Source organism: Oncorhynchus clarkii, chromosome 25, assembly GCF_045791955.1.
Source record: "Oncorhynchus clarkii lewisi isolate Uvic-CL-2024 chromosome 25, UVic_Ocla_1.0, whole genome shotgun sequence".
NCBI lineage: Eukaryota > Metazoa > Chordata > Actinopteri > Salmoniformes > Salmonidae > Oncorhynchus > Oncorhynchus clarkii.
In genome coordinates, this window is record NC_092171.1 from 5172233 (window position 1) to 5197889 (window position 25657).

Below are 25657 nucleotides of genomic sequence, written 5' to 3' on the forward strand. Positions count from 1 at the left end.
GAAGAGCGTGCAATTAAAATAAATAATCGTAATATTAAACATTCATATCTCATTTAAAAGCTTACATTCTTGTTAATCTAACTGCGTTGTCCGATTTAAAAAAAAAAAAAAAGGCTTTACGGCGAAAGCATACCATGCGATTGTCTGAGGATGGCGCCCCACATCAATATATTTTTTAACCAGCACAGCATAAAATCACAAATAGCAATTAAATAAATCACTTACTTCTGAAGATCTTCCTCTGTTTGCAATCCCAAGGGACCGAGCTACAACATGAATGGTCGTTTTGTTAGATAACATCCTTCTTTACATCCCAAAAATCCATTTAGTTGGTGCCATCGATTTCAGTAATCCACTCGTTCAACATGCAGACAAAGGAGTCAAAAAAGCTACCACTAAACTTCGTCCAAACAAGTTAAACAATGTTTCTATTTAATCCTCGGGTACTCTAAAATGTAAATAAACTATAATATTTCATATAGAAAGTAGTCTGTTCAATAGGAAAGAAAAATTAGTAAGCGTGCGCCCTCTCCCTCGTGCACCGAAAGAGTGCTCTTCTCACAAATACTCCAAATACTTGTTCGTTTTTCAAAAAACAAGCCTGAAACCTTGAATAAAGACTTGACATCTAGTGGAAGCCATAGGTATTGCAATCTGGAAGATAGATTTACATAGAAACAATAGGTTCCCATTATACTTTCCTGTTGGGAGCTCCAAAAAAGGTTTTGCCTGCCATATCAATTATATTATAGTCTCAGACATTATTTTAACAGTTTTAGAAACTTCAAAGTGTTTTCTATCCAATGCTACCAATTATATGCATATCCTGATCAAATACTTATGTCATGCAATAAAATGCAAATGAATTACTTAAAAATCATGCAATGTGATTTTCTGGATTTTTGTTTTAGATTCCATCTCTCACAGTTGAAGTGTACCTATGATAAAAATTACAGACCTCTACATGCTTTGTAAGTAGGAAACACTGCCGATTTTGCAGGTTATCAAATACTTCCCACTTCCCAAGTTCTTCCCACTGTAGATGTTCCTTTTGTCCAGGTGGGAAAGGGCAATGTGGAGTGCAATAGAGATTGCATCATTTGTGGATCTGTTGGGGTGGTATGCAAATTGGTGTGGGTCTAGGGTTTCTGGGATAATGGTGTTGTGAGCCATGACCAGCCTTTCAAAGTACTTCATGGCGACATGTGCATGCTACAGGTCGGAAGTCATTTAGGCAGTTTACCTTAGTGTTCTTGGGCACAGGGACTATGGGGGTCTGCTTGAAACATGTTGGTATTACAGACTCGGATAGGGAGAGGTTGAAAGTGTCAGTGAAGACACTTGCCAGTTGGTCAGTTCATGCTCGGAGTACACATCCTGGTAATCCGTCTGGCCCTGCATCCTTGTGAATGTTGACCTGTTTAAATGCCTTACTCACATTGGCTGTGGAGAGCGTGATCACAGAGTTGTCTGGAACAGCTGGTGCGCTCATGCATTTTTCAATGTTGCTTGCCTCGAAGCGAGCATAGGAGTAAATTAGCTCATCTGGTAGGCTCGTATCACTGGGCAGCTCTCAGTTGTGCTTCCCTTTTGAAGTCTGTAATAGTTTGCAAACCCTGCCACATCCAATGAGCGTCGGAGCCGGTGTAGTATGATTCGATCTTGGTCCTGTACTGACGCTTTGCCTGTTTGATGATTGTCGGAGGTCATAGCAGGATTTCTTATAAGCTTCCGGGTTTGAGTCCCGCTCCTTGAAAGCGGCAGCTCTACCCTTTAGCTCGGTGCGGATGTTGCCTGTAATCCATGGCTTCTGGTTGGGGTATGTACATACAGTCACTGTGGGGACGACGTCATCGATGTACTTATTGATGAAGCCAGTGACTGATGTGGTGTACTCCTCAATGCCATTGGAAGAATATCGAAACATATTCCAGTCTGTGCTAGCAAAACAGTCCTGTTGCATCTGCTTCATCTGGCCACTTTTTTTTATTGACCGAGTCACTGGTGCTTCCTGCTTTAATGTTTGCTTGTAAGCAGGCATCAGGAGGATAGAATTATGGTCAGATTTGCCAAATGGAGGGTGAGGAAGAGCTTTGTAGGCTTCTCTGTGTGTGGAGTAAAGGTGGTCTTTAGATGTTTTCCCTCTGGTTGCACATTTAACATGCTGATAGAAATGAGGTAAAAGAGATTTAAGTTTCCCTGCATTGATTACATTTTTTATTTATTTAACCTTTATTTAACCAGGAAGGGTTCATTGAGATTTAAAATATATTTTTCAAGAGCATCCTGGCCAAGATAGGCAGCACCAAGTCATTACAAAAATTACAGACTAACAACATGAAAAACTACAATTAATCTAGTAAAAACCATAGAGTTCACAAGAGTATAACAAAATCAAAAACAGCAAATTAAAAACATTGACAGGTCAGGGAATCAGTCTCAAGATCATTCATCAGTGACTTAAAAATACCAATCGGGACAAGTTCTTCCAGTATTTTGTAAGGCGTTCCAAGACGATGGCGCAGAGTACATAAAAGCCCTTTTACCAAATTCAGTTCGGACATTTGGAACAGTTAGCAGGATAAAGTCCAGCGAATGAAGAGAGTACCCACCACATTTCTGAACAATAAAAATGCCCAAATAAAAAGGTAGTAAACCCAAATTGGCTTTGTAAATAAAAGTATACCAGTGCCTGAGCCTACAAGTGACTAGAGAAGGCCAGCCAACCTTGGTATACAAAGTGCAGTGGTGCGTAATGGTTTGGCTTAAAATAAATCTCCAAGTGCCATGGTAAAGGGTGTCAATTGATCTCAAACACTGAGCAGAAACATTCATATATAAAATATCCCCAGAGTCTAGTAAAGGCATAAATGTAGCTGATACTAGCCTCCTTCTGGCTTCAAAAGAAAAACAGGCCTTATTCCTAAAATAATATCCCAATTTCAGCTGAATTGTTTTTGTAAGTTGTTGAACATGCGAATTTAAGAGAGGCCATCATCAATTAAAATTCCAAGATATTTATGAGGTTACAACCTCAATCTCCTTGCACTGACAGGTAGTAATAGGTGAAAGATGTTTTAATGTCTCCGGCCACTAGAAGCGCCACCTCTGGATGAGCGTTTTCTGGTTTGCTTATGACGGTATGCAGCTCATTGAGTGCAGTCTTAGTGCCAGCATCTGTCTGTGGTGGTATGTAGGCAGCTCTGAAAAATACAGATGAAAACTCTCTAGGTACAGTGGCTTGCAAAAGTATTCACCCGCCTTGGCATTTTTCCTATTTTGTTGCCTTACAACCTGGAATTACAATGGATTTTTTTGGAGCGTTTGTATCATTTGATTTACACAACAGCTACAGAAATACTCATCCTAAACTTTGACGAAAGATACATGTTTTACATATAATTAAAGATACACTGTCATTTTGAAGATGCAAAATATATTTTCTTGTGAAACAAACAAGAAATAAGACTAAAAAACTGAACTTGAGCGTGCATAACTAATCACCCTGCCAAAGTCAATACTTTGTAGAGCCTTTGGCAGCAATTACAGCTGCAAGTCTCTATAAGCTTGGTACATCTAGCCACTGGGATTTTTGCCCATTCTACAAGGCAAAACTGCTCCAGCTCCTTCAAGTTGGATGGGTTCCGCTGGTGTACAGCAATCTTCAAGTCACACCACAGATGGATTGAGGTCTGGGCATTGACTAGGCAATTCCAAGACATTTAAATGTTTCCCCTTAAACCACTCAAGTTGTCCTGCTGGAAGGTGAACCTCCGTCTGTCTCAAATCTCTGGAAGACTGAAACAGGTTTCCCTCAAGAAGTTCCCTGTATTTGGTGCCATCCATTATTCCTTCAACTCTGACCAGTTTCCCGGTCCCTGCCAATGAAAAACATCCCCACAGCATGATGCTGTCAATTGATCTCAAACACAAACACCATGCTTCACTGTGGGGATGATGTTTTGGGGTGATGACTTGGCGACCTGGTTAGTGTGAACTGCGCACGGCCTGCCACAGGAGTCATCCGCCTTGGCACCTGTGCGCGATGAGACAAGGATATCTCTACCGGCCAAGCCCTCCCTAAACCGGACGACGCTATGTTGATTGTGCGTTGCCTCATGGACAATATCTGCGACAGAGCTTGGGCGCGAACCCAGAGTCTCTGTTGGCACAGCTAGCGCTGCGATACAGTGCCCTAGACCACTACGCCACCCGGGAGACCACCTCCACATGCCTTTTGACGAACACAACATGTGTTTGCTTATTTTTTTCTTTAAGCAATGGCTTTTTTCTGGCCACTCTTCCATAAAGTCCAGCTTTGTGGAATGTACGGCTTAAAGTGGTCTTATGGACAGATACTCCAATCTTCGCTGTGGAGCTTTGCAGCTCATTCAAGGTTATCTTTGGTCTCTTTGTTGGCTTTCTGATTAATGCCCTCCTGGTCCGTGAGTTTCGGTGGGTGGCCCTCTCTTAGCAGGTTTGTTGTGTTGCCATATTCTTACATTTTTTGTAAATGGATTTAATGGTGCTCTGTGGGCTGTTCAACCACTCCACAAATTTCTTGTTAAAACATCTCTAGGGTAGGGGGCACTATTTTTTACCTTCGAATGAAAAGCGTGCCCAAAGTAAACTGCCTGCTACTCAGGCCCAGAAGCTGGGATATGCATATAATTTGGTAGATTTGGATAGAAAACACTATAAAGTTTCAAACTGTTAAAATAATGTCTGTTGGTATAACAGAACTGATTTGGCAATCGAAAACCTGAGATTTTTCTGATGAATTCTGATGAATGCTTTTACAGTATCCATTGACTTAGGACTCAAATTGCACTTCTTAGGGCTTCCACTAGGTGTCAACAGTCTTTAGAAATTGTTTCAGGCTTGTATTCTGAAAAATTAGGGAGTAAGAGCACTCTGAATGAGTGGACACCGCAGTGGCCCAGAGATTTTTCATGCGCGAGGCCTTTCTTGTTTACCTTTTATATTGACGACGTTATTGTCCGGTTGAAATATTATTGATTTTTTTTTTAGGCTAAAAACAACCTGAGGATTGATTATAAACATCGTTTGACATGTTTCTACAAACTTTACGGATACTGTTTGGATTTTTCGTCTGCCTGTTCTGACTGCGTTTGAGCCTGTGGGTTACTAAACAAAACGGATACTATTTGGATAGTAACAGGGACTTTATCGAACAAAACAAACATTTATTAAGTAAATGGGAGTCTTGTGAGTGCACCGATATGAAGATCATCGAAGGTAAGTGATTAATTTTATCACTATTTCTGAATTGTGTAACTCTTTGGCTGGTTACCGTTTGTAATGATTTGTCTGCTGGGCGCTGTTCTCAGATAATCGCATGGTATGCTTTTACCGTCAAGCCTTTTTGAAATCTGACACCGTGGTTGGATTAACAAGAAGTGAATCTTTAAACCGATGTATAACAGTTGTGTTTTTTTTTTATTTTTATAATGAGTTTTTCAGGTTTTGAAATTGGCGCTCTGCAATTTCACTGGATGTTGGCCAGGTGGGACGCTACTGTCCCAAGTCCCCTAGAGAGGTTTAACAAACTACAGTTTTAGCAAGTCGGTTAGGACATCTACTTTGTGCATGACACAAGTAATTTTTCCAACAATTGTTTACAAACAGATTATTTCACTTGTAACTCACTGTATCACAATTCCAGTGGGTCAGAAGTTTACATACACTAAGTTGACTGTGCCTTTAAACAGCTTGGAAAATTCCAGAAAATTATGTAATGGCTTTAGAAGCTTCTGATAGGCTAATTGTCATGATTTGAGTCAATTGGAGGTTTACCTGTTGATGTATTTCAAGGCCTACCTTCAAACTCAGTGCCTCTTTGCTTGACATAATGGGAAAATCAAAAGAAATCAGCCAAGACCTCAGTAAAATTATTGTAGACCTCCACAAGTCTGGTTCATCCTTGGGAGCAATTTCCAAATGCCTGAAGGTACCACGTTCATCTGTACAAACAATAGTACGCAAGTATTAACACCATGGGACCACGCAGCCGTCATACCGCTCAGGAATTGTCCAAAAGTTTGTGTTCAAAAAATTTTGACTAGTACTATATGTGTAGAGTGTGTGACCTAGTGTTAGTGTGCGTATGCATGTGTCTGTACCTGTGTGTGTGTTTCTCTTAACAGTCCTTGCTGTTCCATAAGGTGTATTATTATCTGTGTTTAATTTCATATCTAGAGCATTCCTACTTAGTGTGTTTTGTTTAGGGCACTATCCTAAGTTGATAACTACATGATAAGTCTACAAGCTGTAAGGCACTAGCTTCGGACAGTCTACAGGGATGGCTTATTGACCTCTTGGGAGAAACTGGTGAGTACGGTAGCTGTAGAGTTTTGACTCTCATCATGGGTATGGGCTAGTACCCCCCCTTTGTGTCTCGGGACCCCCCATCAGTGGTTGGTGTCCGAGGCACAAACGCAAATGTCTGTCACACCCTGGCCATAGAGATCTTTTTATTCTCTGTGTTTGGTTGGTCAGGGTGTGACTCGGGTGGGAGACTTGGGTGTTCTGTGTTTCTATGTTTTGGCCTGGTATGGTTCTCAATCAGGGATAGCTGTCTATCGTTGTCTCGGATTGGGAATCATACTTAGGCAGCCTTTTTTCCTTTTGGATTTTGTGGGTAGTTGTCTTTGTTAGTGGCCTGTATAGCCCTAGTAAGCTTCACATTCAACATTTTTTGTTGTTTCTTGTTTTGTTGTCGACATTTATAATAAAGAGAAATGTACGCCTACCACGCTGCACCTTGGTCCGGTCATTTCCATGATTTTGATGGCGATCGTGACAATGTCAAACCCTTTGCACGAGTTGTCAGCAGCCGCATTGGTAGTAGATTGGCTGTAACCATTCAACCAAATCTCCTGGTGTTTGTGCTTTAAAATGCTCAGTGGTTGTCGAGGCCTGTCAGTCACCACAGCGTACGCATGTGCCAACCGTTCCAGTACCTGCGAACTGAGACTAGGATATCTGTCTGTAATATCACATAGTGTTTCAGCAGTGAGGTTCATCGGGTCAGTTGCGGGACTGATGCTGTTAGTTTCATTTTGAGGGGTTTCAGTCTGCTTTAAAGAGAAAAATGTATCATCGGAAGCAGAGTACACTCTGCACGTCGATGCTTTTATTCCTGAGACGGCCGAAGTCTTGCGGAAGTTTCCGACGTACAAGAGAAGTTAATCTCAGCTACAGTATCGGACGACTTCAAGGAGATGGGAAGTTGCTCATTCACAGAGACTGCTGGCTCGAAATCATGAAAAGAATGGTCAATCAGGTTTGCCGATTAAATGTGACGAGATATTGTAATATGTCCTAAGGTCAGATTCTGCACCAAGAGGTTTCGAAATGTCTTTTTCCCAAGGGGTGCTGTCGACAGACACCCGTCGTTGATGACTTCATTGCACCTAGCATTAGGAGAAGACAGTGTGGTCAGTGGAGACGGCACTGTGGCCGGTGACCATACTTGGTTGGTTTCCTTTCCATTAGTGGGAGTAAACAATCCAAGTCTGCTCCGAGTAGCAGGGGTTCAGATTCGAGGCTGGTAACATACACAGGGTGAACAAGCGATACGTCCTGGAAGTGTAGTTTCAGCATGAGTCTCAATGTGAGAGGTGAGGTAGTCTGAGTGAAACCTCAGTGTAGTTTCGCATCGTTCCCTTTTTAACCAATGTTTAGTTGGCTTCAAAGACCTTTTTCATTTCATTTTTAACCTTTCTAGCGCTGGGGTTCCGCTAGCCCCTGCGCTAGAAACCCCTCGACAACATTCTGCTGAAAAGGCAGCGCACGAAATTCAAAAATATGTTTTTGAGATATGAAACTTTCACACATTAACTCTCCATCTTGTGTAACAAGTGTCATATTGTTTTAGTCTGCTATGGACCTGTTGTCATCGTATTAAGTTTATAATCAATAACCTATACAGTGTGTGTGTCCTATGTTATCATTTAGTTGGTTAGTTAATAAATAATCAAATAAATTTGTGTCTGCGACGTTCAGAATGAAACTGATATGAGGAAACAATGAATTAGTGACTGTTATGATATCTATATATTCTTGAGTTAATTCGGGAGACGTTAACTCATTAAACAATTTTTCCCTTGGTGCCCCAAATTTTGAATGAGTTAATTGTTACATGATTAATTTAAGATAATAACAATTAAATATAGTAGGTAATTATTCGATGAATAACAGTCATCAGATTAATGATAGTCACGTCACAACATATTAGAGCCCCATGTGAGGAATCTAAGATAAAACTAAGCCTTACTGTTGAATTAAGTCTATAGGAATTATGTAGCCAAATACATTATACACCAATAGCGCTGTAGGAAGTATTGTTTTTGAGAGTGGCACGTGTGGTTCCTTTTCATCCATATACTAGTAGGGAGAGATTGACTCCGGTGTTGTATATCTGATGAAAAGTCAGTGTGTAGGGGAATTTACTGAACACCTACAATGGGCCGGGCCGATGTAGGTATTCTGAGAAATAGACTAACGTAGTACTATTTATGTGTCTCGCATTCCAGGAGTGAGTAGACTCGGCCATTATTATTTTCTTGAGAGAGGACATATGGGCCAGACAATTCTTTTAATTTTTTTTAGATATTGTTGTTTGAGCGAAACTGACTTCTCTCCATCTCTCACGTTTTCTGAGAGATGGAGACCAACAGTGTATTTCTTTGTTACTGCGTATTCCGGTAAACATCACAGAAATTAACTGATTAAGGGTGAGCATGAGACATCATTATTAAACCCCCGTTCCCTTAAAGGGGACTCTGTGGTGCTTGGAACTGACATTCCTGTACAAGTAAGGCTAACTTTTCACTAGATGTTAAGCTAACAAAGGGAGAGCAGCCATTTTTCCTTTGTTCACAGGGCGACACCCTGTGCCGTGGGAAATGGAAGTTCCGCCTCCCTGGTGGTGTTGAATCACCAGTATATTTTTGTGACAAAAAATGATTGTGAGTGACCGGTAAGTGACCCCTGGTGGTAAAGAATCACCAATATATAAATCGTTGCTGTATCTAGGTTAATGTGGAAAAGTTTAAAATGCCTCATTGGTTGAAACACATCAATTTGAACCTCACCCAAATGATCGACCTGAAAAGGTGATTCTGATGAAGATCATCAAAGGTAAGTGAATATTTATGGTGTTGTTTCTAACTTTGTTGATTCCAAAATGGCGGACATTTCTCTGGCTGTTTTTGACTCTGGACGCCATTCCCAGATTATGCTTTTTCCGTAAAGTTTTTTAAAAATCTGACACAGCGGTTGCATTAAGGAGAAGTCTATCTTTAATTCTGTGAATAACATTAGTATCTTTTATCAATGTTTATTATGAGTATTGCTGCAAAATCACCGGATGTTTTGGAATCAAAACATTACTGCACGTAAGGCGCCAATGTAAACTGAGATTTTTGCATATAAATATGCACATTATCGAACAAAACATACATGTATTGTGTAACAGGATGTCCTATGAGTGTCTTCTGATGAAGATCATCAAAGGTTAGTGATTCATTTTATCTATATTTCTGCTTTTTGTGACTCCTATCTTTGGCTGGAAAATGGCTGTGTTTTTTCGACTTGGAGGTGATCTAACATAATCATATGTTGTGCTTTAGCTGTAAAGCATTTTTGAAATCGGACACGATGGGTAGATTAACAAGATGTTTATTTTCCATTTGCTGTATTCAACTTGTTAAAGAGAGAGAGAAAGAGAAGCAACACTTGCATACATTTGGGAGCTACACTCACAATAACCCTAATACCTTGCCCCGAACTGCCGCTCTTTTGGGTAACAAGTAATATATGTATTTACATGTTTAAGGTCTTTGTCAGGTAACTCTATGAAAAATATAGATAAACTCTCATGAGATACTTTACCTCAGGCGAGCAAAACCTCAATACTTTTTTAATATCAGATTTCACACACAAGCTGTTATTGACAAATAGACAAAGACCACTATCCCTTGTCTTACTGGAGGTGGCTGTTCTGTCCTGCCAATGCACGGAAAAACCAGCCAACAGTATATTTTCTATGTCGTCGTTCAGCCACGACCCGGTGAAACATAAAAATTGCAGTTTCTAATGTCCCGTTAACAGTATAGTCTCGAGCACATCCAGATTATTCTAAAATGATTGCATGCTGGCCAATAGGACGGATGGTAGAGGCGGGTTATCCACTCGCCGATAGATTCTCACAAGACACCTGGATCTGTGTCCCCTGTTTCGGGTCTCTTCTTCATGTGAATGACGTGGGGTTTGGGCCTGGTCCGGTATCAGCAGTAAATCCTTTGCGTCTTTTTTTGTCTATCACATCTGAAAATGTTGTTGTCCGCAATGTCCTTATCCATAATCAAATTATTCAGCCAGATCTGTGAGATAACCAGAACGTAACTAGCTAATCAAAACCACTAGATAGCAGTAGATTGATATAGTGTGACCAGCATATTCCTATCATTGCTGTTGCCATCCAAACTCAGCAAAAAAAGAAATGTCCTTTCACTCTCAACTGCATTTATTTTCAACAAACTTAACTTAACTTGTGTAAATATTTGTATGACCATAACAAGATTCAACAACTGAGACATAAACTGAACAAGTTCCACCGACATGTGACTAACATAAATGGAATAATGTATCCCTGAACAAAGGGGGGGTCAAAAGTATCAGTCAGTATCTGGTGTGGCTGCATTATGTACTGCAGTGCATCTCCTCTTCATGGACTGCACCAAATTTGCCAGTTCCTGCTGTGAGATGTTAACCCACTCTTCCACCAAGGCACCTGCAAGTCCCCAGACATTTCTGGGGGGAATGGCCCTAGCCCTCACCCTCCAAACCCAGACATGCTTAATGGTATTGAGATCTGGGCTCTTCGCTGGCCATGGCAGAACACGGACATTCCTGTATTGCAGGAAATCACGCACAGAACCAGAAGTAAGTATGAAGTATGGCTGGTGGCATTGTCATGCTGGAGGGTCATGTCAGGATGAGCCTGCAGGAAGGGTACCACATGAGGGAGGAGGATGTCTTCCCTGTAACGCACAGAGTTGAGATTGCCTGCAATGACATCAAGCTCAGTCCGATGATGCTGTGACACACCGCCCCAGACCATGACGAACCCTCCACCTCCAAATCGATCCCGCTCCAGAGTACAGGCCTCGGTGTAACGCTCATTCCTTCGACGATAAATGCAAATCCGACCATCACCCTTGGTGAGACAAAACCCCAACTTTTTGCAAGTCCTGTCTGGTCCTGCTACGGTGGGTTTGTGCCCATATGCCTTACAACAGACAGTCCAGCCTCTCTCAGCCTACTGCGGACAGTCTGAGCACTGATGAAGGGATTGTTCATTCCTGGTGTAACTCGCAGGCAGTTGTACCATCCTGTACCAGTCCCGCAGGTGTGATGTTCGGGTGTACCAATCCTGTGCAGGTGTTACACATGGTCTGCCACTGCGAGGACAATCAGCTGTCTGTCCTGTCTCCCTGTAGTGCTGTCTTAGGTGTCTTAGGTGTCTCACAGTACGGACATTGCAATTTGTTGCCCTGGCCACATCTGCAGTCCTCATGCCTAAGGCACTTTCACGCAGATGGGCAGGGACCCTGGGCATCTTTCTTTTTGGTGTTTTTCAGAGTCAGTAGAAAGGCCTCTTTTAGTGTCCTAAGTTTTCATAACTGTGACCTTAATTGCCTACCGTCTGTAAGCTGTTACAGGCTGACTGCACCGCTCGCGTCGCATTTTGATTGAAACGTCTCTGGTGGGGAAATACATATTTTATGCGGATTTTAGAATATTAGCATGAAAATCTGAAACCAATTGCATGGAAACCTAGCTATTAACAGATCATTTGTATTTTATTCTAATGCTGCATTCATAACAAGTGGGACACTTTGAAAATACTATGTGTAACCTGGAAGCAACAGGTTTTGTGCGTTTACATGCTCTGCTAATGGCAAACAAGCTGCATCAACCATAAACTATTACAGTGTTAAAAAACCATGCAATAGATTTATTTTGATAAATAATGTTTTGTTGTTGCTATTTAACTGTCAAATTCTGTTACCAAGGTTATTTCCTTAGTAGTTGAGTTCGTCATGTGCTAGAAGTCAGATCTCAGGGATGACGAGTTTCCCACTAGTAATTACGAGTTGGACGGGCTTTCAAGTGGATTATATCCTCGTATTTACGAATTTACAAGATGTTATGAACGCAGCTTATCCTCTTAACACGTAATCTTTTATTTCATTATTTTTTTTGTACAGTACAAGATGACGATGGATGATCTAAAAGGCAGGACACTGAACCTTTCTGTGTGGCACAATGACTCCAGAGGGAGAAATGTCTTTCTGGGGCAGGTAGCCATTGACCTTAAGACCTGGGACTGGGGGCATGAGACCCTTACCTGGTACAACCTGCAGCCCAAGGTAAATAGCATATACTGTATAAAAGTTGTGCAATTTATACAGAAAGAAACACCACAAGGCAGCTTGGTACATTGCCTCCCAGGCGTTGAGGTCAATCCCATTTTAATGTAGTCTTTTCAGGTGGATTTGAAATGTAATTAATGACAAAATGCACCATTACTTTCAAAGAGGATTATTTTCAGTTAAATCTCAATTCACTTTCTGCATTTCCTGAAAAGCCTGATTATTTGTCCCACCACTGACCTGAGCAGATCTTTGGTAAGGAGGAGTTTCCTGGAAATAAACCACAACACAAATATTATTGTAGAACATGTGATAAAACCCAGCTGGACACCACCTCTCCCTCCCTGACCAACATTGGCCCTGATATGGAGATGAAATGCTATGTGCAGTAAGAGACAAGTTCATACTTTATTGATCCCCAAGGATAGATTAGTTTGTCGACCTGACAAACCCACAATAAGAACAAAAAAATATCACAAGACATTAAGAACAACTATTGGATATAACGTACGTTTGTAAATGTTTTGGAAACAAAAATCAGTAAGAGCAACACTCAATTATAAATGCCTGTGTGTTAAGTTATCATACACTTGTTTTTATTTGCAGAATCCTGGCGTTCAGGACTCTCCTGAATATCATGGACTGTTGACAGTAGCACTGAAATATATTCCCCCTGGCTCAACAGGTACTACTGATATGATATGCCTGTCTCTTTCGTGAATGGGATATAATTATGGTATGATAGAAAAAGTGACAACTAATTCATGTTTAAATCTCTTTACTGATCCAAAACATTTAAAAAAGATATGTATACAGTACCAGTCAAAAGTTTGGACACACCTACTCATTCAAGGGTTTTTCTTTATTTTTTAGTATTTTCTACATTGTAGAATAATAGTGAAGACATCCAAACTATTACATAACACATATATGATCAATTATTAACTGAAAATGTTAAACATATCAAAATATATTTGATATTTTAGAATCTTCAAAGTAGCCAGCCTTTGCCTTGATGACAGCTTTGCACACTCTTGGCCTTCTCTCAACCGACTTCATCTGGAATGCATTTCCAACAGTCTTGAAGGAGTTCCCACATATGCTGAGCATTTGTTGTCTACTTTTCCTTCACTTTGCGGTCCAACTCATCCCAAACCATCTCAATTGGGTTGAGGGCGGGTGATTGTGGAGGTGAGGTCATCTGATGCAGCACTCCATCAATTGCCTTCTTGGTCAAACCAGTCTAATGTCCATCACTTTCTTGGCCCAAGCAATCTCTTCTTATTGGTGTCCTTTAGTAGTGGTTTCTTTGCAGCAGTTCGGCCATGAAGGCCTGATTCACGCAGTCTCCTCTGAACAGTTGATGTTGAGATGTGTCTGTTACTTAAACTCTGTGAAGCATTTATTTGGGCTGCAATTTCTGAGGCTGGTAACTCTAACAAACTTATCCTCAACAACAGAGGTAACTCTGGGTCTTCCTTCCTGTGGCGGTCCTCGTAAGAGCCTGTTTCATCATAGCGCTTGATGGTTTTTGCGACTGCACTTGAGGAAACTTTAAAAGTTCTGGAAATGTTATGGATTGACTGACCTGCATGTCTAAAAGTAATGATGGACTGTTGTTTCTATTTGCATATGTGAGCTGTTCTTGCCATAATATGGACTTGGTCTTTTACAAAATAGGGCTATCTTCTGTATACCACCCCTACCTTGTCACAACACAAATGATTGGCTCAAACGTATTAAGGAAAGAAATTCCCCAAATTAACTTTTAACTAGGCAGACCTGTTAATTGATATGCATTCCAGGTGACTTCCTCATGAAGCTGGTTGAGAGAATGTGAAGAGTGTGGAAAGCTGTCATCAAGCAAAGTGTAGCTATTTGATGAATCTCAAATATATTTTGATTTGTTTAACACGTTTGTTTACTTCAATGATTCCATGTGTGTCATTTCATAGTTTTGATGTCTTCACTATTATTCTACAATGTAGAAAATAGTACAAATAAAGAAAAACCTCTTTAATGAGTTGGTGTGTCCAAACTTTTGACTGGGACTGTATGTTTAACCTTTATTTTAGGCACGTCAACAACACATGTAGTGCACATTTTGCAGACCTCAATCAATTAGTGTCATAAAACAATTATACATTTTTCTTACTAAACCGCTTCCTCCCCTAGCGATTTCACAATCTACAAAAATACAATATCTCACAATCTACAATTATGGTGCCACTCTGCACACACAAGCTTGTTAGCTAGCTAGCGCAAAGGACATTCAAAGTTCCTTCATAGAAGCTGCTCCTCCTAGGTATAATTCTGTGGACCTAATTCACATGGCATAATGTGATGCCCAATACTTCAAGCCTCCGTCTCAACCCGCTCTTGCTGTCTCCCCACCCGCAACATTTTAGTTACATCTTGCACCATAGGCTACACATCATCAAAGGTTGATTTCACAGGTTAAAAAAGGAACAGAAACGAACAATATAAACCGGTACTTTTTTGGGGTTCAAACCGGTCGGAACAGTGGAACGAAACCAAACCGATTTGATTTTTTTGGGGGGTTACAACCCCTGAAGAAGACTAGATTAGTCAATAGCCATGTAGTACATATTGAAAGACGTGGGACACTTAATTTAGCTCTCTGATCATCAATATTGGACATTGTGCCTCCTCTTCTTGCAGGTGTTGACAAGATGAACTCAGGGGAGGTCCATGTGTGGCTGAAGGAGGCCAGAGAGCTGCGTAAGCTAAAGCCTCAGGGTGTCGACTCCTTTGTGAAGTGGTGAGTAGAAGACAGGTTTAATAGAATGGCGTCTGAGGCATGTATGGTAACATACACAAGTTTAGCGGGTGTAGCAAAATGCTTGTGTTTCTAGCTCTGACAGTGCAGTAATATCTAACAATAACACAACATATACCCAATACACACAAATCTAGTAAAGGAATAGAATTAAGAACATAAAAATACACGGACAAGCGATGTCAGAGCGGCTTTGAATGAGATACAGTAGAATAGTATAGGATAACGTAATTTCATATGAGATGGGTAATGAAATATATGTGGACATTATTAAAGTGACTGGTGTTCCATTTATTAAAGTGGCCAGTGATTTAAAGTCTATGTATATACAGTTGAAAACAGAAGTTTTACATACACTTAGGTTGGAGTCATTAACTCGTTTTTCAACCACAAATTTCTTGTTAATAAACTATAGTTTTGGCAAGTCGGTTAGGACATCTACTTTGTGCATGACACAAGTCATTTTTCCAACAATTGTTTACAGACAGATTATTTCACTTATAATTCACTGTATCACAATTCCAGTGGGTCAGAAATGTACATACACTGTGCCTTTAAACAGCTTGGAAAATTGCAGAAAATTATGTCATGGCTTTAGAAGCTTCTGATAGGCTAATTGACATCATTTGAGTCAATTGGAGGTGTACCTATGGATGTATTTCAAGGCCTACCTTCAAACTCAGTGCTTCTGGTTAACATAATGGGAAAATCAAAAGAAATCAGCCAAAAACTCAGAAAAAAATTGTAGTTCTCCACAAGGCTGGTTCATCCTTGGGAGCAATTTCCAAACTCCTGAAGGTACCATGCTCATCTGAACAATAGTACACAAGTATAAACACCATGGGACCACGCAGCCGTCATACCGCTCAGGAAGGATATGCAGTCTGTCTCCTAGAGATGAATGTACTTTGGTGCGGAAACTGCAAATCAATCCCAGAACAGCAAAGGACCTTGTGAAGATGCTGGAGGAAACGGGTACTAAAGTATCTATATCCACAGTAAAACGAGTCCTATATCGACATAACCTGAAAGGCCGCTCAGCAAGGAAGAAGCCACTGCTCAAAAAACGCCGTAAAAAAAGCCAGACTACGGTTTGCAACTGCACATGGCGACAAAGATCATACATTTTGGGGAAATGTCCTCTGGTCTGCTGAAACAAAAATATAACTGTTTGGCCATAATGACCATCGTTATGTTTGGAGGAAAAAGGGGGCGACTTGCAACCCGAAGAACACCATCCTATCCGTGAAGCACGGGGGTGGCAGCATCATGTTGTGGGGGTGCTTTGCTGAAGGAGGGACTGGTGCACTTCACAAAATAGATGGCATTATGAGAAGCAAAAATACGTGGATATATTGAAGCAACATCTCAAGACATCAGTCAGGAAGTTAAAGCTTGGTCGCAAATGGGTCTTCCAAGTGGACAATAACCCCCAAAGTTGTGTCAAAATGGCTTCAGGACAACAAAGTCAAGGTATTGGAGTGGCCATCACAAAGCCCTGACTTCAATCCTATAGACAATTTGTGGGCAGAACTGAAAAAGCGTGTGCGAGCAAGGAGGCCTACAAACCTGACTCAGTTACACCAGCACTGTCAGGAGGAATGGGCCAAAATTCACCCAACTTATTGTGGGAAGCTTGTGGAAGGCTACCCGAAACGTTTGACCCAAGTTAAACAATTTAAAGGCAATGCTACCAAATACTAACTGAGTGTATGTAAACTTCTGACCCACTGGGAATGTGATAAAAGAAATAAAACTGAAATAAATCCTTCTCTCTACTATTATTCTGACATTTCACATTCTTAAAATAAATTGGTGATCTTAACTGACCTAAGACAGGGAATTTGTACTAGGATTAAATGTCAGGAATTGTGAAACGGAGTTGAAATGTATTTGGATAAGGTGTATGTAAACTTCCTACTTCAACTGTATTTTTGAAATTTTTATTTTTTATTTTACCCCTTTTTCTCCCCATTTTTCGTGGTATCCAATTGTTAGTAGTTACTATCTTGTCTCATCGCTACAACTCCCATACGGGCTCAAGTGAGACGAAGGTCGAAAGCCATGCGTCCCCCGAAACACAACCCAACCATGCTGCACTGCTTCTTAACACAGTGGGCATCCAACCCGGAAGCCGCACCAATGTGTCAGAAGAAACACCGTGCACCTTGCGACCTGGTTAGCGTGCACTGCGCCCGGCCCGCCACACGCGATGAAACAAGGATATCCCTACCGGCCAAACCCTCTCTAACCCGGACGACCTCCCGGTCGTGGCAGGCTGCGACAGAGCCTGGGCGTTAACCCAGAGTCTCTGGTGGCACACTGCGATGCAGTGCCCTAGACCACTGTGCCGCCCGGGAGGCCTAACTGTATTTTATAATGTAAAAACATGCTGGGCTAACAATTTTGAAATAATACATTAATAAAAAACTAAAGACTGCAGTTTCCTCAGAGCAAGAAGCGAGGCAGGATGTCAACGCCATTTTCACGACTCTCCATATTTTGTCTCAATTAATACTTTAAATGTATTTATTTTACCTTTATTTTGACAGGGAGTCAATACCAATGTGAAATGTAAACCAGAGATAGAAAACAAACACATTATTCAGGAAAAAGGTTCTCAATCAGCCATCTGAATTTACTCAATGCCATCCTGGATTAAATAGGCTAAATGATCAATGGGTGAGTGAATTATCTTCACTTTATGCCCTACAATTTGCAAAAACTCTGATGAGATCATCATGTCAATACCACCCGGAGCTTGGTCTCTCTCTGCAACTGCATTTGTACCACTCTCAAACGCAAGTGGGCCTACACTTGATGTCATGCTTCCAAAATATCAAACTTTTGAATGACTCCGCTCGTTTATTGACAATGGTGCTGGCTCCGCCAAGCCCTCACACATTGGGCAACAGGTACATTGTTATGCTTTTATTGTTGGTCTGTGGTAATGTGCGACCAAACCCTGGGCCTGTAGATACCCTGCAATCTCTACCGACTCCCTATGATTTTCGAAAACAGAGCAGGTTTTGGCCTCTGTTAATCTCAGAAGTCTATTTCCAAAAATAGACATGATTAGAATATTGGTCAATATGACAAATGCAAAACTGGGTAATCAACAGAGCAGTGTTATTCATAAAGCCACCAGCAACCAGAACCACAAACAAATGGTTACAAAACCCGTTGCGCACCAGAGAAAACGTGCACTTACAATAAACAATTCCGCACAAAGACATGGGGGGAAAAGAGGGTTAAATACACAACATATCACGAGGGAAATTGAGACCAGGTGTGTGACAAGACAAAACAAATGGAACATGAAAAGTGGATCGATGATGGCTAAAAGACCTGGCGACGCCGAGCACGGTCCGAACAAAGAGAGGAACCGACTTCGGCAGAAGTTGTGACAGTCAGTACCCCCCTTGACGTGCGGCTCCAGCAGCGCGCCGGGCACCGGCCTCGGGGACGACCCGGAGGGCGAGGAGCAGGGTGATCCGGACGGAGACGGTGGAAGTCCTGCAGCATTGAAGGGTCCAACACGTCCTCGACTGGAAACCAGCATCTCTCGTCCGGACCACACCCCTCCCACTCCACGAGGTACTGAAGGCCCCTCGCCCGATGCCTCGAATCCAGTATGGATTGAACGGAGTATGCCGGGGCCCCCTCGATGTCCAGAGGGGGCAGAGGAACCTCCCGCACCTCAGACTCCAGGAGAGGAGACCAGCCACCACCGGCCTGAAGAGAGACACATTGAACGAGTGGTTAATACGGTAATCGTGGGGAAGCTGTAACCTGTAACAAACCTCGTTCACTCTCCTCAGGACTTTAAATGGCCCCACAAACTGCAGGCCAAGCTTCCGGCAGGGCGGACGTAGGGGCAGTTTTCAGGTCGAGAGCCAGACCCGGTCCCCCGGTGCTTACACCGCCTGCTCAATGTCCGCGTCCAGCTCGCACACCACCGGCACTACCAGGCAGGAAGCCGGAAGAATGGGAGTATTATGCATGGGCTGCTCCTCTGTGTCAGACAGCCGGGACAGTGCATTTGCTTTCACATTCTGGGAGCCTGGTTTGTAGGACAGGGTGATAACAAAACGGGTGAAAAACATGGCCCACCTTGCCTGACGAGTGTTCAGTCTCCTCGCTGCCCGGTTGTACTCCAGATTGTGGTGGTCAGTCCAGATGAGAAAAGGGTGTTTAGCCGCCTCAAGCCAATGTCTCCACGCCTTCAAGGCCTTGACGACAGCCAACAGCTCCCAGTCCCCCACGTCATAGTTTCGCTCCACCGGGCTGACCTTCTTTGAGAAGAAGGCACAGGGGCGGAGCTTCGGTGGCGTACCTGAGCGCTGAGAGAGCACAGCTCCTATCCCAGCCTCGGACGCATCCACCTCAACTATGAATGTCAAAGAGGGATCCGGATGGGCCAGCACGGGAGCCGAGGTAAACAGAGCCCTCAGGTGACCAAAAGCCCTGTCCGCCTCAGCCGACCACTGCAAATGTACCAGGCCCCCCTTCAGCAGTGAGGTAATGGAAGCCGCTACCTGACCAAATCCCCGGATAAACCTCCAGTAGTAGTTGGCAAACCCTAAGAAACAAATGCACAGGATTGGAATAGTCTACAATCCATGCTTCATCTAGATATGTTAGTGCCAATAAATAAATGTAAAATATTGATGGGGGTTAAAGAGGAGAGTAAATGTTTTTTTTTTTTTTTCATGTTGTATTGTTGTATTTTAATTCTGTAATGTATTGATTGTTGCTGCCTTCTTGGCCAGATCTCCCTTGAAAAAGACACTCTGGGTCTCAATGGGCTTTTCCTTGTTAAAACCTCACTAGGGTATGTGGGACGCTTTTGTCCCACGTGGCCAACATCCAGTGAAATTGCAGAGCGCCAAATTCAAATACAGTACTCTATATAAAAATTCTGAAAACATACAAGTATTTTTACATAGGTTTAACCTCTTGAAGCTAGGGGGCACTATAAAATAACGTTCCCAAAGTAAACAGCCTATTTCTCAGGACCAGATGCTAGAATATGCATATTCTTGACAGATTAGAATAGAAAACACTCAAAATGTTATCTGTGAGTGTAACAGAACTGATATTGCAGACGAAACCCTGAGGAAAATCCAATCAGGAAGTGCCTTTTATTTTGAAACCCTTCTGTTCCTATGCATGCCTATCTTCCATTTAAAGGGATATCAACCAGATTCCTTTTTCCCTAGCTTCCCTAAGGTGTCAACAGTCTTTAGACATAGTTTCAGGCTTTTATTTTGAAAAATGAGCGTGAAAGATCACATTACGTAAGTGGATAGGTGGGGGCTCTCATAGTGAGTTTTTGCACTACAGAGTAAAGCCGCCATTGTTCCTCCCGCTGTTATTGAAAAACCTACACACTCGGTTGATATATTATCGAATATATATTTTAAACTACCTGAGGAATGATTATAAAAAAATGTTTGACATGTTTCTGTGGACATTATGAAGACTATTTGGAATTTCCGTCTGCGTTGTCGTGACCGCTCTTTCCTGTGCATTTCTGAACATAACGCGACAAACAAACAGAGGTATTTTGGGTATAAAAATCATCTTTATGGAACAAAATGAACATTTATTGTGTAACTGGGAGTCTCGTGAGTGAAAACATCCAAAGATCATCAAAGGTAAAAGGTTAATTTGATTGCTTTTCTGATTTTCCTGACCAAGCTTCCTGATGCTAAGTGTACATAATGCTATTCTAGGCTATCGATAAACTTACACAAACGCTTGGATTGCTTTCGCTGTAAAGAATCATTTCAAAATCTGAGACGACAGGTGGATTAGCAAAAGGCTAAGCTGTGTTTTGCAATATTGCACTTGTGATTTCATGAATATTAATATTTTTTTGTAATGTTATTTGACTGTTCAGCGGTTGCTGACGAAAATGATCCCGCGACAGGGATGGGTAGCGTCAAGAAGTTAAGATTAACTTCTTGTGAATCCAACCACGGTGTCAGATTTCAAAAATGTTTTACGGCGAAAGCATACTTTACGATTATTTGAGAACATCACCTAGCAGACAAATCATTACAAACAGTAACCAGCCAAGTAGAAGAGTTACACAAGTCAGAAATAGAGAGAAAATGAATCACTTACTTTTGATGATCTTCATATGGTTGCACTCAGAATACATTAATTTACTCAATACATTTTTGTTTTGTTCGAATAAAGTCTCTCTTTGTATCCAAAAACCTCAGTTTTGTTTGTGCGTTTTCTTCAGTAATCCACAGGCTCAAACGCAGTCACAACAGGCAGACAAAAAATTCCAAATTGTATCTGTAAAGTTCATAGAAACATGTCAAACAATGTTTATATTCAAGCCTCAGGTTATTTTTAGCCTAAATAATCAATCATATTTCAACCGGACAATAATGTCGTCAATTTAAAAGGTAAACAAGAAAAGCACTCTCTCGGTTGCGTGCATGAAAAACCTCTGTGACACTGCAGGGTCCACTCATTCAGACTGCTCTTACTCCCTCATTTTTCAGAATACAAGCCTGAAACAATTTCTAAAGACTGTTGACATCTAGTGGAAGGCATAGGAACTGCAAATTGAGTCCTAAGTCAATGGATACTGTAATGGCATTGAATAGAAAACTACAAAACAAAAATAAATCCTGAGTGGATTTTTCTCAGGTTTTCGCTGCCAAATCAGTTCTGTTATACTCACAGACACTATTTGAACAGTTTTGGAAACTTTAGAGTGTTTTCTATCCAAATCTACCATATGCATATCCTATCTTCTGGGCCTGAGTAGCAGGCAGTTTAATTTGGCACGCTTTTCATCCATAATTCTGAATGCTGCCTCCTACCCTAGAGAAGTTAAATAAAGGTTTGAGATTATTCCAAGTGTAAGGTGTAAAAAAACAAAGCTCATTTACCTAATAGTAGAAAGCAGATCATTCAATCGACGTTCCTACCGGTCCTAGACTATGGAGATATCATCCATATGAATGCAGCTGCCACTTCACTAAAGCCATTAGATGCGGTTTACCATAGTGTACTACGTTTTATTACGGGTGACAGGTTTAGTACACAGCACTGCATTCTCTACCAAAAGAGCTGACCCCCTTTGTCACGTAGCTCCATTCATTGCTAACATTTGATATATAAAGCTCTTTTTCAAAAACAACCACTGTACCCAACATCATTGTTAACCTTTAGACGTATGAGTTACCATACCCGGTCTCAGGGATGGCTAACTCGGGGAAAGTCCTTCGGTCTCTACAGAGTTAGAAAGCGAGAGGCATTTTTTTCTCAGCTTCTTAATGAACTCATGTGTTATTTTTTTATGATAGCTTATCATCTATCCAGATGCACAGATATTTGCAAGCACAGACACCATATGCTAAAGTCATTAGCGTAATTTTAATGTGCGATAGAAAACAAAATGATTGCATTTTCTACGTCAGTTACATGTTGCCTGACACAAGCAAGAAGAGTCGTCAGAAGACGCGGGTGGTGAAGAAGAGCCAAAAGCCTGTGTATAACCACGCCATGGTGTACGACGGTTTCCGTGCCGGAGAGGTCAGAGAGGCTTGCTGCGAGCTGACTGTGTGGGACCACAACAAACTCTCCAATCAGTTCCTGGGAGGGGTACGCCTCAGTCTGGGCACAGGTGATTGTTAAGCACCATTTTGTCATGATGCTACTTGTGACAAATGTCTGTGATAGTACGTTTGTAAATTTGTTACGAAAGGTAATCAATTTCCATGGATGAAGCACAAAAAACATAGTTAACAACTGAAAAAGAAAGTATGAGATGCTACCATAGTTCGTCTTTGATTTCGGTATAGAAGTTGTTCACTCAATATTTTGCAATGGCTTACTTTTCTGAAATGCCTTACTTTTCTGTTTGATTCCAGGACAAAGCTATGGCAAAAACGTGGACTGGATGGAATCTGTCAATGAGGAAATTCAACTTTGGGAAAATATGCTATCAAGTCCAGATGCTTGGGTGGAGGGTGAGATCCCCCTTCGTTCCTCTATGACCCCGAGGAAGTAGAATAAATCAGTGCCGGGAGCGCAGCGTAGCGGTAGTGCTAGAGTCGAACATGCGCATATTTCCATGAGCAACACTTTTCAACTTTCTACCCTCTTCAACTGTACCCCATAATCTACATTCTCACTTTTCTGAATAAAGGAAAACAAATATATCAGGAGGATGAGGTTCGGTAAGAGGTAATTACTGCTCAGAACCTTTTTCTTGTGATAGAGAGTCTTGATTGTGATTAATCAAAGTATAAAGAATTAGAATTGCAATGCATATTTTTTTCAGTGTATTTTTTTATTCACTTATACTTTACTTACAGTACCAGTCAAAAGTTTGGACACATCTACTCATTCCAGGGTTTTTCTTAATGTTTACTATTTTCTACATTGTAGAATAATAGTGAAGACTTCACAACTATGACATTTTTATTTTACTTTTATTTAACAAGGCAAGTCAGTTAAGAACAAATTCTTATTTACAGTGACGGCCTGTTCAGGGGCAAAACTAAATTTTTACCTTGTCAGCTCAGCGATTCAACCTTTCGGTTACTGGCCCAATGCTCTAACCACTAGGCTACCTGTCACCCCAAAACATAACACATATCATGTAGTAACCAAAAAAGTGTTAATATATTGAAGATTTTTCAAATGAGCCACCCTTTGCCTTGATGACAGCTTTGCACACTCTTAGCATTCTCTCAACCAGCTTCACCTGGAATGCTTTTCCAACAGTCTTGAAGGAGTTCCCACATATGCTGAGCACTTGTTGGCTGCTTTTCCTTCACTCTGCAGTCCAACTCATCCCAAACCATCTCAATTGGGTTGAGGTTGGGTGATTGTGGAGGCCAGGTCATCTGATGCAGCACTCCAGCAGTCTCCTTCTTGGTCAAATAGCCCTTACACAGCCTGGAGGTGTGTTGTGTCCTTGTCCTGATGAAAAACAAATGATAGTGGGACTAAGTGCAAACTATATGGGATGGCGTATTGCTGCAGAATGCTGTGGTAGCCTTGCATGTTGTGTGCCTTGAGTTCTAAATAAATCACAGACGGTGTCACCAGCAAAGCACCCCCTCACCATCACACCTCCTCCATGCTTTTGGGTGGGAACCACACATACAGACATCAACCCATCACCTTCTCTGCATCTCACATAAACACTGCAGTTGGAACCAAAAATCTCTAGTATGGACTCATCAGACCAAACGACAGATTTCTATCGGTCCAATGTCCATTGCTTGTGTTACTTGGCCCAAGCAAGTCTCTTCTTGTTATTGGTGTCCTTTAGTAGTGGTTTCTTTACCGAAATTAGACTATGAAGGCCTGATTCACAAAGTCTCCTCTAAACAGTTGATGTTGAGATGTGTCTGTTACTTGAACTCTGTGAAGCATTTATTTGGACTGCAATTTCTGAGGCTGGTAATTGTAATGAACTTTTCCTCTCAGCAGAGGTAACTCTGGGTCTTCCTTTCCTGTGGCGGTCCTCGTGAGAGACAGGTTCGTCATAGCGCTTGATGGGTTTTGCGACTGCATTTGAAGAAATGTTCCATATTGAATGACCTTCATGTCTTAAAGTAATGAGGGACTGTCTTTTCTCTTTGCTTATTTGAGCTGTTCTTGCCATAATATGGACTTGGTCTTTTACCAAATAGACGTATCTTCTGTATACCACCCCTACCTTGTCACAACACAACTGATTGGCTCAAACGCATTTAGAAGGCAAGAAATACCACAAATTAACCTTTAACAAGGCAGGCCTGTTAATTGAAATAAATTCCAGATGACTACCTCATGAAGCTGGTTGAGAGAATGCCAAGAATGTGCCAAGCTGTCATCAAGGCAAAGGGTGGCTATTTTGAAGAATCTCAAATCTAAAATATATTTTGCTTTGATAAACACTTTTTTGCTTACTACATGATTCCATATGTGTTATTTCATAGTTTCGATGTCTTCAATATTATTCTACAATGTAGAAAATAGTAAAAAATAAAGAAAAACCCTTGAATAAGTAGTTGTCCAAACTTTTATCTGGTACTGTATATCTTGTCATTTCCCAGGGAGTGTCTGTTTTCAAATTATGTAAATTGTCAGGGGAATTGCAAGATTATGTTATAATGCTTATATTGCATTATAATGGTTGATTTATTCGACAGAATAGAGTATCCTGTTAATTATTCTCTGTGTGTTCTGCTGAGGATGGGCCTCTGAGATAACAGAGGCGATTTACGATGTCTTTGGGTGATCAAACCTAAAGATCATTCCAGAGATCATGAGTTAATGTTTCTGCTCTATAACCGTACAAGGGAGAGATGGTTCTAGTTTAACCACCACATAGTGTAAAAATAAAGTTATGTTTGTAAAATGGTCA

The 25657-nt window shown here is 41.3% G+C and overlaps 1 protein-coding gene across 1 annotated transcript in view; it reads left to right on the plus strand.

Moving 5' to 3' along the window:
* The window catches only part of LOC139383446 (synaptotagmin-like protein 2), a 51621-nt gene extending 25964 nt beyond the window's left edge, over window positions 1-25657 (plus strand). The window contains exons 11-15 of the mRNA XM_071127993.1: window positions 12300-12461; window positions 13071-13149; window positions 15147-15246; window positions 22713-22918; window positions 23166-25657. Coding sequence (XP_070984094.1) covers window positions 12300-12461; window positions 13071-13149; window positions 15147-15246; window positions 22713-22918; window positions 23166-23305 — 687 coding nt within the window. The 3' untranslated portion in view covers window positions 23306-25657. The remainder of the gene's footprint in view (window positions 1-12299; window positions 12462-13070; window positions 13150-15146; window positions 15247-22712; window positions 22919-23165) is intronic.